At 40.3% G+C, this 15,128-nt stretch overlaps 1 protein-coding gene across 3 annotated transcripts in view; it reads right to left on the bottom strand.

The window, feature by feature from the left end:
• Positions 1–15,128, bottom strand: part of TENM1 (teneurin transmembrane protein 1) — a 552,583-nt gene that overhangs the window by 121,114 nt on the left and 416,341 nt on the right. For all 3 annotated transcript variants that reach the window (XM_029930000.1, XM_029929999.1, XM_029929998.1), the window contains exon 19: positions 46–189. In XM_029930000.1, the coding sequence (XP_029785860.1) occupies positions 46–189 (144 nt within the window). The remainder of the gene's footprint in view (positions 1–45; positions 190–15,128) is intronic.

Genomic DNA, 15,128 nt, shown 5'->3' on the forward strand with positions numbered 1-15,128 from the left:
CCAGGCCCCCGAAATTGTATATCCTTTGAAAAAAAAACTGCTTACCACTTTGAGGATTCAAAATATGATGCTTATTCAATGACCAGCCTCCTAAGTTAGAAGCGTCCATCTCAAAACCTTGTAAGATGACTGTCCTTTTCTCCCAGAGAATAAAGTCAGGGCATGTTTCATATTCGTATCCCACAGATACTGCAAACAAAGAGTTAATAACACGTTAGAAAATGTAACAATATTTGCTTCATTTTTACACTGGTCGATAATTCTGTGGACATTGCATTTACTATTGAATTCTGATTGGGTTTGGAATCCGCAAATGTCTCGCACTTAGCACAGTACAGCAGAGCATCGAGCATAGCACAGGTTGTCCAAGAGTGATCAGTCAGCACATACCGGATACGTACACGGATGAGTGAGTGAGTGCATGCTCTCATTAGGTGTGTACTCTATGTTTACGGACATTCAGCTTTGGGCTTTGGGGTTGGAGGCCGTGTTGTAAAACTGAGGAAATAAGCCCTCTGAAGGCTTAAGATCTGCTGATAGAATTTCTTTCTTTACCTTTCTAGGAGAGGTGTGGGGAGGGCTGCTCTCTTATCTCTCCAGAGTGCACAGTGCACTTAGGAGTGTGGTTTTGGAGAACTGGGTCAGGTCTGCAACTGACTACACATGAGACTAATAAAATTGATTTGCCCAATTTATATTTTCTTTTGTGCTAACTGGACTTTAGTTTGCCAAGGACTCCGAGTTTGCTTTGAGTGCTGCAAGTGTAAATTCCACCTTGTGCACATTACATTTTGGTCTCTGCATAGAGCTAACCAATGGGATATCACCCAACATTTGGCTTCAACGCTTATGAAGCACAGATGTTGTGCATTAAACTTGGAACCCTGGAATGCCACTAAAATGGGAAGTGAGAAATGTGGTAGCGAGGATGCCTCTGCTCCACCGCTCTGTGTCCAGCTCAGGTATACCAAATCCCAGCCATTTTCTCAGTTGGTAAACTTGCTTACCTGCTGGAACCCCAGATTTCTGATTCTTGAGTTTAAAATGCTTTCTGTTCTTAGAATGTTCTAAGCCTGAGAGTGCTGGCTCATTACACTGCATACCCCAAAGCTGCTTTCTCCATTTCTGGCAGTTTAAAATATCCCTAGCTTGTAGTCAGCCATTGCTTTCCAATTTCTGTCTCTACCTGACTCTTTAGATGCCTCTGGAAAACTCATTCCATCTTTTGTCATTTGGTTATGAAAACTGGTCATGAAAATGTGTGCTTAAACAATGCCAGAACAATAGGTCCTAAGATGAAAAATTAAAGCAAACTAGTTTTGGTGTTTGGCATTGGGTGAAGGGAAAAGATGGTAATTTTTAGCCAAACTTACTTATATATGTGTGTGTATGTGTGTGTGTGTGTGTGTGTGTGTGTGTGTGAACATCACACATAAGCCAAAAAGCCTTATGATTTGAATATAAAACTCTCTAACACTGTGAATCACCTGTGGCCAATTTTGAATCGAAGGCTGGCTTCTTTCTGCCCTGCACTAGCACAAAGCTTTAAGCGGGATCTTAAAGGGCCATCTTCATAGGATATGTGACCTATGCAGTTCTACAGGGGCCCATGCTTTGAAGGGTCTCACACTTTGTTTAATGCTCTGCTGTCTCAAAATCCTTAGTAATTTTTTAATGTGAGGCTCTGTATTTTCATTTAACCCTAGGCCCTGCAAATTATGTAGCTGGTCCTGATGGGGATGCCCTTCTACCCGGCCACCAGCTGGTGAAGACTCATGGAATTCAAACTCATTTTATTCTTTGCCCTAACTAAGCATTATTAGGAAGGGAGATCAATAGGGAGTGGGAAAGACCAATCATAAAATGGAAATAATTTTGGGATCATCCTGTGTCAATGCTGTTCCCTATGAAGGTGGGTGGAAACACAGACTTTCAGTGATGAAAAGGATCTCAAAGGCATTCTAGTTCAGGTTACAGTCATGGCACAAATCATTGCTGTCTACAGTCTCCTTGACATCCTATCATGGCCCCCAGAACTGGCTAAAACAACTCTGGGAGAGTGGAAAGATTTGGTTTTGGAACTAGAGTCAGAAAAGACTTCAACTTTTGGGTCCACCATTAACTAGCTGTTCGTTCTCAGGAAAATTACTCTGCATCTCTGAGAGTCATTTTCTTCATTGGTAACAAAGTCAGGGCTGAAGAAGATGGACTAGAGTAGATGAATTTTTAGAACCTTTTGGGTCAGGGGAACTTTTATTATGAATTTGATAATAGTTAAGAATCTTCTTCCTAGAAAAATGCAGGTGCACACACAATTTTGTTATAATTCTATGGAGTTCACTGACCTCCTAAAATCCAAATAGAGATCTCACTTCAAAGACTTTTGTACCAGATAACTCTTATGGTGCTCCTTGAGCGCTAACACTCTATGATTCCAAAGTGCATTCTTTCAAGATTGTGTTTGATCAGTTCAAGTTGGAGATTACACCCAAAAGCCAAAAAAAAGCCCCATATCTCATGATGGCAAAATCACGTGGTGAGAAAGCACACTTAGGGCCATGTTGGTGTGCAGAATGATACGGTTTCTGCTTCTCTTGCCAACATTTAAAAGTCTTGATTAATAAATAATCACAGCGACAATTACAAGTTCCTTGAAAGCCATCATCTCCTTCCCTACCATTGTCAGGATCTGCGTCTTGTACACTATAGGGTTGGTGAGCTCCCCTAGAATCCCTTCTCCGGAAGGTGATTATGCAGTTTTGCAAATAAGTAGTGTGCCCTGGTGACCTTCAATGGTGGTTTGGAGCCGGATTTTTCCCTCTCAGTAACAGTTAAAGATCCTCTTAACTCTGTGGCAGGAAATGCTTACATAAAGTATCAATTAAAGAGTTCTCAGTGCAATGGTAATGAGACAGACTCTTTTCACCTCATATCTGCTCTCTGAATTGCTCTCTAGTCCACAACAAAAAAGTGCATTGGCTGCAAACCCTGCAGTGATATTACTTTTTCCCCCTAGTCATAGCAAATAGCAACAAGGCAGCTACTTAATAAGTTCTCTCTAATTTTTATTAGATTTCCTTTCTTGGGAGAAAGCTCTATGAGCTAATAAAGTTATAATTTATATTTAAGACTTGTCCAAAATTTCAACTAACTTTAATGAGATTGGCTGTGTGTTGGGGTATTTTTATACGTGGCTCCTTGCTCAGACTAACAAGGCAAGGTTTCCTTCTGACAGCAGCCCACTTTAACATAATCCTGGAACTTGCAATCGGTTTATGAGAATGCAGACATTCCACCCCACAGAGTCAAGCGACTCTCCAAACACACAGGAAACTGGCAAAAACAGAAGCAACCAGTCTTAGACTTGTCTTGTGGAGGCAGACTGTGATACACTAAATGCCTACTCTTTTTCATAGAATCAAATATAGGGGCAGAGAGGCTACTCAGGGACTGGCAATGGAAATGCTGAGCCCCAACATTACACTCCACCTGGTACTGTAACAGCTGAGTCTCAGCTCTAAGCAGAATGGACCACTGCCATTTCCCAGGGCGGCCTGTTGCCTATTGCATCTGATCACCAACACAGCAGGGTACGGGCCACCGATTTAGCATCTGGCGCTCTGGTGTGGGGATTAGGAAGAACAGTGTAATAGAAAGGAAAAAATAATTATTCATCAATATTTCAGAGAAGCTGCAGAGGATACACTGGTCTGGAACTAGGCTGAGATAGGTGGGGCAGGGGGGTGCCTGGACTATACCTTCTGGGAGCTGCTATAGGGGTCCTGTGCTGGTATGTACATATTGGGAAGACAGGTGAGAAAAGAGCCATTAATATAGCAGAACACGTTCTCTGAATGATGTGATTGCCTCCTTTGTGACACCCTTAATTCTGTCTGGATTTCTGTCTTTCTGTGTTCTGTCCCTCACCTACACGCAGGTATATTAATGGGACGTTTCTTAAACAAGAGTCATCGGTTGTCAAGATAGGATTGTTACTTTTGCAATTCTCTGGTCACAGGATTGCACCTTTGATTGCATTGTTAGTCATCTTGCAAATATTAACACTGGCTGATAAAGAGAACTTTATTATACTGGTGTCTAAAGAAAGATTGCAGCTCGCTCCCCCAAAGCCATTAGACACTAGAAAAAAAGAACTGACTGTTCATTCTACTTCTCCAAGCAGTAGCATTTGTATGAGGTGGGGACTGTAAGAAGGCTGAGGGCCACAGTGTTTTTGACACCCAATTCAGCGACTGTGACATTCATCTATAAGGGTTGGGACAGGAGATTGACATTAAATAGCAAGGTAAATATGCTATGCAATGAAGCTGATGTGCAAAATATGACAAGATTAAGCAGATGATTTTCAACAGCTTCAGGCTAAGGCTTCGGAAATCATAATGGTTGCATTTATAAAGGCGACACATAATTAAAAGTTGTCTGATAGTGTGAGAAACTCACATGTTCTCTCATGACCTCAAGGAACATCTACAAAGCACTTCATGACATTTAAAAGGTAACTAAAGACAAGATAAAAGCTTCCTTATCCAAAAGGAACCGTTAAATACAACAATAAATATTTCCCACTCTTTTAAAGTGGTAGATTAATGCAAGACAACAACAAACAATAACAACAGAAGACAAGAGACTTAAGGAACCAAATGAAGGCCACGGCAACGATAGACCAAGACTATACAGATACAGTGCTATCTATTTAGAACCCGTATGTGTTCTTAAAACTTCTACCTTTCCTGGACTCTAGTGATTTATCATACGATAAGATGACCCCAGCAGCTCCTCAATTGGACACGTTGCCCAGTGGCCTGAAATGCTTTGTTGATCTATCTATTATTCCTGGCTCACTAGGAGTGTCAGAATCAGGTGATGAATTTTTATCAATTGCTTTTTCAGCACTTATTTAAATATTCACATAGTTTTTTTCTTTTAATCTATTAAGGTGGTAAATTATAGCAATAGACTTCCTACTGTTGAACCTTTTCTGTGGTCCTAAAATAAGCTCTATTTGGTTATATTATTTTTTCATCAATCACTGGATTTGCTTGGGTAATACTTAGGATCTGTATACCCTAGCAGTTTACAAAAAACAAGGTTTAGACATGATAGTGCTAAAAGTGAGGGAGTTGGATACAGAAAAATAAGCTCAAAATGAATGAAAGATCTAAATGTGAGACCGGAAACCATCAAAATCCTAGAGGAAAAAATAGGCAACAACCTCTTCAACCTTGGCTCCAGAAACTTCTTACTAGAGATGTCTCCAGAGGCAAGGGAAATAAAAGCCAAAATGAAATATTGGGACCTCATCAGGATAAAAGAAAACTTCTGCACAGGGAAGGAAACAATCAGGAAAACTAAAAGGCAATTGACTGAATGGGAGAAGGTATTTGCAAATTACATATCAGATAAAGGGTTACTATCCAAAATCTATAAAGAACTTATCAAACTCAACACCCAAAACCAAATAATCCAGTGAATAAATAGGCAGAAGACATGAATAGACACTTTTTCAAGGAAGACATCCAGATGGCCAACAGACACATGAAAAGATGCTCAAAATCGCTCATTATCAAGGAAATACAAATCAAAATCACAGTGAGATGCTACCTCTTGCCTGTCAGAATGGCTATAATGAACAACTCAGGGAACAACAGATGTTTCCAAGGATGAAGATAAAGGGGAAAACTTTGGCACTGCTGGTGGGAATGCAAACTGGTGCAGTCACTCTGGAAAAAAGTATGGAGGTTCCTCAAAAAATTAAACTATGCTGCAACCCAGCAATTGCACTACTGGGTATTTATCCAAAAGATACAAGAATGTTAATTTGAAGGGGCACATGCACCCCAATGTTTATAGCAGCACTATCAACAATAGCCAAAGTATGGAAAGAGCCCAAATGTTTATCAACTGATGAATGGATAAAGGAGATGAGGTATAATACAATGGGATACTACTCAGCAATCAAAAAGAATGAAACCTTGCCATTTGCAACAATGTGTATGGAACTAGAGTGTATTATGTTAAGCAAAATAAGTCAGTCAGAGAAGAGAAATACCATATGATTTTACTCATATGTGGAATTTAAGAAACACAACAGATGAACAAAGGGGAAGGGAAACAAAAACAAGATAAAAAAACACAGAGGGAGACAAACCATAAGAGACTCAATACAGAGAACAAACTGAGGGTTGCTGGTGGGGTGTTGGGTGGACAGATGAACTCAATGTGTGATGGACATTAGAGAGGGTCCTTGGGATGAGCACTGGGTGTTATATGTAAATGATGAATCACTAAATTCTACTACTGAAATCATTATTACACTACATGTTAACTAACTTGAATTTAAATTAAAAAAAATAAAAAATTAAAAAAAGTGAGGTAGTTGGATGAATAAAAAGTACAGGAAGAAAAGTAAGAAGCATCCAGCAGTGACAGTCATACAACACTTTTGCCAAGAGGTCCTGTACACTAAAATCGAATATTTGGAGATTTTTTTTTCCAGGCTGCTTTGTTGGAGCCTCGCTGTATATAAGTGAACCTGGAACCCAGATGACTGAGGTGCCTCCAAGGCAGGATCATATAGCGGCTCACACCCACATTGGCCAGTGCCTTCGCGTACCCGGGCACTGCTCTCCTCTCCCTGGGCAGGCATGTCATCCCATTATACAGACAAGGCTAAGGGGTCTGCTTTAGTCTCTGTCCTTGTCCATTCGTTTGTTCAATCACTCAACAAATATGCAATATTTAAAGGGTACCTTTTGTTGTCAGGAACTTAGGGTATGAGGATGAAGAAGACAGAACAGACAGCACTTCCTCCCGCCCCTGGCCCCTCCCACGTGGAACTCACATTCTAGTGGGAGGAAAAAATATAAAACAAGAACAACACACACATACACAGACACACACAAACACACCAACATGGTGATAAATCTTATGATGGGAAAATGAAGCATTATCAGTAGGGAACATAACAAGGGAATTTAAAGTAGAATGAAGAAGAAAGGAAAAGCCTCTTTATGCAGAAGGGGTTTCTCTAATGAAATACAGGGAAGAACATTCTAGAGAGAGAGCAGCATGTGTGCAAGTCCTTGAGGCTTGGTATCTTTGGGAGATTTAAGAAAAAGATCAGGGTGGCTGGAGGGTTGGTTTCTCTCCAGTGCATCAAAAACAAACGAACAACCCCCTCCCTCTCTCAGTGCAGTACTTAGGCATTTTTCTTTGGAGAGGTTTTAGGGAATAGATTCACCTTGAAAATGGACTGGTTATCTTTTAAAACAACATGATTGATTAAAAGGGATACAATATTGTACTAGAAAGCAGGGGGCTGTTACTTAATGATTCAGCAAAGCTTCACTGAGATGCTTGCTCTATGTGCCAGGCAGGTGATCTGCTAAGCACTGCAGCTACAGTGGATGCTACACAGGGCAGGACAATCCTTGACGTGAGACAGGCCATACCCTGAAGGGCTCCCTACCTTTGGGAACCTTCATCCATGGCCTCCTTAATAACCATCACAAAAATAATATCAACTTACATTTGCGTAACACACAACAGTTAAATACGTTTTTGTGTATATTACCTAATTTGAAGACACACACAAGTCTCTGAGGAAGATATATTTACTTCCATTTGATAGATGAGATGATAGAGTCAGAGAGGTGAGTGACTAGTCCAAGGTCATCTGGCTAGTCAATGGCAGAACCAGAGCTAAACTCAGTGACTCATAAGTAAGTGCTTTTTCCTGCTATGCTAGATCACAGCTCTTAAGGGGAAGACCCACAATTCAGAAGTGCTAAATAAATAATGTTTTATTTGCTCTGAATTAAAGAGATAAGGACTGCAGGGAGGCCAGGGGCAGCCTTGAAAAAAAAAGTACCATGTATTCTGGTTGGCCAAAAACCAGCACCCAGTTATGTTATGTTGTTGTCTTGATGTAATAGTGAACAGCATTCCCTTTTAGTCTCAGAAGTATCTTGGTTTGAATGATAAATTATATGGTCACCCAATCTTGGAGAGATATCTCCATAATGCTCTGATATGGGTTGGTAGAGGTGGGTAGGAGGCAAGAACAATCATAAACACTGACTTGAAAATAGGACATATGGTTTGGAAAATCATTTAGTTTTTCTATCTCTTGACTATGTCATCTTACCAATAGCTTTCAAATTATTATGCCTGAAAGTCATGAAAGTGTGACCCAACATACACACAGGGAGATACACACATACATGTACACATACGAATAATTGAAACCAAGTCTTCCAAAAAAAAAAATACTCTCCTGAGAGCTTTATATTCTGAGATTTTCTAGTCTGCTCTCTTTTGTTCTATTACATTCCATTAAATTTGATTCCATTAAAAAATACTGGTTGACTCACCAAATGGATTTTACAATCTTCTAATGGGTGTGACCAGCAGTTTGAAATGGGCACAGAGCACTTGGTTACCAAGGTATCCGGTCATTAAAAAACCCCGGTAGGCTCCAAGCACTCTTACTTTTGGAGGTCCTATCTCATATCTTATCAGCCATATTAAAATGGATACAACCCACAACCCATTCTGAGTATTAAAATATTTCATATGAAAGTGTGAAGACTAAGAAGCAGTTGACAAGCTGACATAATGCTTCATTTTGTAGACATTTATTTAAAAATTTATTAATGTTGATTTTCTGGCTTTCTTTTCATATTTTGGTGCCAGTATACTTATTTTTCAGGTTGCAAACATTTTTTGCAGTCCCTTAAAAAACTCATATCCTTGGTGCTACGCCTCTAAAGCTGAATGGATAAAACAGCCCTGCTCTCAGTTAACGATTATGAATTCATGAGTGGAGAGAGATGATGAAAGATTATTATCTCTGCTAGCTTCTTTGACAGAAAGCCACTGGGGCGTTGAATTGAGTACTCGGCAAGGTGGGTTGGTCAATTTAGTGAAGAGAGGCAGCAGTGAAAGGCATGCAGAGCTCTGGACTGGGAGATCCGAGTTTGAATCCCTGCTCTGTGGAGGACTCTAGGAAAGTCACTTGCTCTTTTTCAACCTCAGTTTCCCCCTCTGTGAAACAAAGATCATATTCATTGCAACCAGGCAGGAATGTTATAAGGATTAAAATGAGATAATGTATGTGAAAGTACTTTGCAAATTGTAAAGCACTACCCATTTATTATTAAAATATTCAGTGGATGCTATTTTTGTGGCTGTAGGTTTTACTGAAGGGAAATTTATGAACACTAAAGCATCGTTCTCGGGGATGTGTTGTGCGCACAAAGCAACCGTAGCTTAGCACCTATTACTATTAATGTTCCCTTGTTTCTCTCGAACACAATTTAGATGGACTCCTGTGCACTGTGAACCTTTAGGAAGTCTAGTTCTCCCTGAAACACCACTCTTTCTTGCCAAACTACTGTACTAAATAATTATGCAATTGTTGTTGCCAATAGACTTGAAAAAAACCAGAATTGTTTATAGCAGTGCTACTAAAGGCGATGGCTGATTTCCTGAACTTCCAGGACTCCAAACCTCTGCAATTTAGTTTAATTAAAATGAAGACCAGGCAGAATACATTATCACATATTGATAATGTATGCGGACCCAGGCAGACATAGGGAATTATTTTGACAAAATTCATATAATGGATGCAGATCAGAGCCCCTGAACAAGCCAGTTTGTCAAATTAAATAAGCCATCTCTAGAATTTTAACAGCGCTGTGAACTTAACAATAATGATTTTTTTCATTGTTTTGCGAGCAGCAGAGTTGGGAAAGAAACTAAATAATATACAATGATTTCCAGACATCATACCTTATTTAGAGCTGGAGAATCAAGTACTAGGGCCAAATTATTTCAAATGCACAGATGGAGTTTTTTAGCAGGGAAGTCTTGTCTGTAGATCAGACAACAAAATCTTTAAGCCGGATGAAGTAGTGATTCTGGTTTTTGTACTGCAACCCTGGGGGTGATTTTACTCTTCTTCGACTTGATCAATATTGTACTGGGATTAATCAATCTTATCAGTTGCCATTGATACTTTGCCAAGGAAGCAGTTCACACAATCTCTGCTGGTAATTTATTCACTCTGGAATTATCCCACCACTTGCAAAATCTGTTTCATTGCACTCTTCTCACTGTGGCTGTCCCTCAACCCTCCGTTTTTCTTCTGAGATACTCTAGCCCTGAGGGATGACACCAATTCCCCACAGCTGAGCTATGTGGGAAACAAAGGTTCCGCATTTCAAACTAGGTGGGCATTTCAATGTAGATATTAGCATCACTTCAAATTCAGACTATTTAAAGCTGATCTTCTCTTTCTCTAGCACCCAAAATGGGGGAGGGGGCAGAAGTTCATATTGAACTGGCACGAAGATGTGTGGGAGAAACTTCTAGCCAGAGTTTTAGCCAAAATCCTTTTTACAACTGGGACTGTATGAATATTGGTCAAGATTTGTTTCCTATTAGCATTGTAAGCAATTACCACAAGCTTGAAGGCTTCAAACAAGACAGATTTCTCATCTTACAGTTAAGGAGATAAGATGTCTGAAATGGTTCTCACTGAGCTAAAATCAAATTGTCCGCAGTCTGCATTCCTTCTGGAGGCTATAAGGGGGAATCCATTACCTTGCCTCTTCCAGCTTCTAGAGGCCACCCATATTCCTAGTTTCTTGGCTCCCTTCCCCCATCTTCAAAGCCAGTAGTATTTCATCCTGCTGTGCCTTTCTTCTATAGTTATACCTTCCTCTAACTCTGACCTCCCCTTCTGACTCCATGTTCCACTTTTTCTTAAATTATTTTTTTATTTTTGAGACAGAGACAGAGAGAGTGAGAGAGCAAGAGCGAGAGAGAAAATTAGTGAGGGAGTGGCAGAGAGAGAGAGGGAGACAGAGGATCTGAAGGGTGCTCTGTGCTGATAGCAGTGAGCCTGATGTGGGGTTGTAACTCACAAACTGCGAGATCGTGACCTGAGCCAAAGTCGGACGCTCAACTGACTGAGCCACCCAGGTGCCCCGCCATCGTCCACTTTTAAGAACACTTGTGCTGCCACTGGGCTCACCTGGATAATCCAGGATAATCATCCTATCTCAAGGTCACCTGATAAGTAACCTTAATTCCATGTGCAAACTGAATTCTCTTTTGCCATGTAACATTATATATTCACAGAGTCTAGGGATGAACATCTTTGGTGGGGGGGTGGTCGTTATTCTGCCTACCAAAAGACTGTACCAGGATCTCGAAATCCGAAGCAAATCTGAGAAGTGCCATTATTAGTCATATTAAGCATTGTGAATATCTGGTGCAAAATTTAGTCTATTTCTTTTCACGTTACTTAACCGATTATAAAATTTGGGCAGGCATACCACTAAATGCTTTCGTCATTGTTTGTTTAGATTCGATCATCTCTGTTAAGGTATGCATTCAGTGGTCACCTACTTGATCCTTCTGTCTCCATTCATTTATGCCCTGAACTGTTTATTGTCTGTTGTGTTCTTAAGGTGCTCACAGTCCATCTGCAGAGAATCAGAGTCTCCAACTTCATTCTAACACTTTTGTTTACCACTGTTAACAAATTCTATTAGTCTCCATAGACATGGAAATGGAGACTAGGTAGTAAATAAAATCCCTTTAACCATTATCATCGGGACATTTCCTACAAGGTAAATAATCCATATTTCATGTTATGCACTACATTTGAAATTCTTTTGGCCATTTTGCTTGAGATCTTTGCCAGTTTTCTTTCTAAAAAATATGCTCTTTAAATGCACACAAAATACCATGAGGAACACTTTTTTTCGTCTCTTTGGATATTTCTGAATCGATCAATTTTCTCTTGCTTTTATTCCTGCTATTAGCCTTAAAAATGAACCAAAAACATATGTTTTAGCATTTTAATTAAGGCTAGATTTTACAGTCAATATTTTAGTTAAGACCAATTTTATAGTCAGAATGCTTCAGGAAGTTTTGGCCAGGAACAGGACTGCAGAAATGGAAAGTAAACCAACACCCGTAGGCAAATAGTAGGAAGGGGGTCTTCATCACTGGTGTGTAACTAGAAAGTCTCTGCTTTTCTTTGTGTTTTAGTCATGTATTCAATAATCCATGGGCATATCAGAAGCTAAGTCATTAAGAGTGCTTAACTACAACACGGAAGAAAATTTTAGAATCTTTAGCACTGGAGGTATTTAAAAGAAAGGGAAGTAACACATTTTGTGCATAAAGTCAGGTTGATAAAATGGTGCAGACACCGTAGAAAACAATTCGGTGGTTTTTCAACAAGTCAAACACTGAATTACCATATGATTCAACAGTTCTACTCCTAGGTATATTCCTCAAAGAAATGAAAACAGATATTCACACAAATACTTATATATGAATGTGCACGACTCAAAATATCCAAAAGGTGTAAAGCAGCTCAAATGCCCATCAGTTAATGAATGAACAGAATGTGGTGTAGCCATGCAATGGAATATTACTCAGTCATAGTACTGACACATGCTTGGACATGAATGAGCTTGGGAAACATTATGCCAAGAGAACGATGCCAGATGTGAAACATTACATATTGTATGATTCTATTTGATTTAAATGTTCAGAAGAGGTAGATCCATAGACATAAAGGAGATTGGTGGTTGCCAGGGCCTAGAGGGGAGAGTGACTGCTAGTTTGTGTGGAATGATGATGAGAATGTTCTGGAATTAGATATTTGTAGTCATTGTACAACATTGTGAAAATACTGAAAGTCAATTAATTGTACACTTTACATGGGTGAAGTTTGTGGTATGTGAATTACATGTCAATGAAACTTATTTAAAAGAGTAACGTTAGGGGCGAATGGATGGCACAGTCAGTTAAGTGTCTGGCTCTTGATTTTGGGTTAGGTCATGATCTCACGGTTCCTGAGTTCGAGCCCCAGTGCAGAGTCTGCTTGGGATTCTCTCTCTCTGCTCCTCCCCCACCCATGCACACACGTGCTCTCACTCTCTCATTATAAATAAATAAACTTTAAAAAGAGAGCAAAAATTAAAACGTAAGGTTGAACTGCATTTATGTGAACCCTGGCAAGAAATGATTGCTATATATTGTCCTGGTCAACTCTTCATGAGTGAGTGTACTGGGTAAATTGCTTGGTGTCACAACTTAAGAAGAAAGTAAAAACAAACCAAAAAGTCAATGACCCAGAAGGGGTTCTGTGGAAGGTAATAAGGAATTGGAAAACAAAGCCGTATGGAAAAAAGTTAGGGGAATTTTGGATTACTCTAGGGAAGCAAAGGCTTTGGGATAATATCCTGGAGAGAACATGAGATTTGAGTGTGCACCAGTCAAGGTCCCACCAGGAACCACATATCACACTCAAGTGTTCGTGCAGAGAGTCAGATGATGGCACTCTTTACAGCTGCACAACCAGGAGCTGTGTTAAGGGAATCGACCAGAATGTTGACCCACTCAGGGACTGACAACACTGAGAAGCCTTCTGGGTTTGCAGGGGCAAAGGGAGGGAATGACGATACAGAAGACCAGAGGGCTTGGGGATGTGGAGGAGGGGCAACTGGATAGGAGCTGCCATCTTCTAATGTAGCTGTTGCCAGAATTGCAGGGAGGCAAGGAGAAGGGTAAACCCCCTGACCTCCTTCTCCTTCCATTCTGTGGTCTCCAAATAACGCCACCTATTGACCAAATGGGAAGCCAGAGAGCAAAGGCAATGCTGTCCATAGAAGCCAGCCTCTCACAGCACAGAGAAGATGAGATTGTATGTGTGTGTGCGTGTGTGTGTGTGGCAAGGAGGGAAACTGGAGAGTAACTGAGTGCTTGCCTGCTATTTCTACTTAGAGAAGCCGAGACAACAAATAACTGCATAGGCCCCATACTTTATACCTTGTGATCCCAATACTCTGGCCACAGCAGAACTGAAAAACCAATACCAGAGCAGAATTATTTGTTGAGTGCTTACCATGTGTGAAGCACTTTACATTACTTATCTCATTTAATCGTCATATTATAATAACGTGTAAGGAGCATTTTCATTATGATACTCATTTTATAGGTGGAGAAACTCTGGCACCTGGAGATTAACTAATGGACCCAACGTTTCATAGCTAGTAAATAGGGAAGTGATGACTTGAACTCAGGGAAGGAGTCTGGCTCCAGACTTGTTCTCTTAAATATACTCACTGAAATAAGAATTAATCAGGACTCCATAATCAGGACGCCAGTAGTTAGCGTAATGGTAGAGGTCTGCTTAGGGTGTCTGCTATATGCTGACCAGCTGACACAATATGATATTCTTTGTAAGAGGAGTCTGAATGCAAGATACAGAGCAAGTCACTAGACTGGGGGGTTTGAAGAGCTGAAACAAAGGGAAGGTAGTTGATATGGCAGGAGAAGTGATGAGCTCAGGCATCAGCATAGCTGAGTCACCATGGAGGGAGACAGTCACCTCTTGCTACAAGAGGGGACAACCGGAGCTGTTTGACCAAACAGATGCTAGCTTTCTAGAACTACAGTCTAACTGCAGCAAGGCTGCACTTTGCTAGCGCTTTTTCTTATTCTTTCTTACTTACTGTCTTACTTTCCCACATCTTTACAAGAACTTCCCGCTAATGGAGAAAATCTGAACCACTCCACGTTTCTTGCATTCTAATACAGTTCAACAGAGGGGAGTTAATTATTTAAGTATATGAGAGTCTCTTGGGCAAGGATCGCTCCCCCCCACCCGTATTAGTTTTTCTCTGGAAAAAAAGGGAGGAAATTGATACACGCTAGTCTAAAAGATGTCTGTCAGTTATAAGGAATTGTTTTATGACAGATACTTCCAAGGGAGGATATGAAAATATCTCCTCTGGAGACCTTTAAAAATAGTCTTCCCATCTGTCCACAGGTGGTTTCCTGTAGATAGTGCCTGAAGACACAAGATTCAGTGGCTCCCGACTGTGACTCCATAGACCCGTGTCGGGTCCCTTTAGGAAGTTTTCACTGTCTTCTACAGAGTAAAAGAAAGAAAGACATTGCTATCTGTCTGTCTGTCTATCTCTCTCTCTCAATCTGAGCATCAGTAGTAGACTGCTTACTGTCATTTTTATAGACAAAATATTCCTTTTTGATGTTAAGGAATCTTTTTCCTTTATGAA

The sequence above is a fragment of the Suricata suricatta genome, chromosome X (genome assembly GCF_006229205.1).
Source record: "Suricata suricatta isolate VVHF042 chromosome X, meerkat_22Aug2017_6uvM2_HiC, whole genome shotgun sequence".
NCBI classification, from domain to species: Eukaryota; Metazoa; Chordata; class Mammalia; order Carnivora; family Herpestidae; genus Suricata; species Suricata suricatta.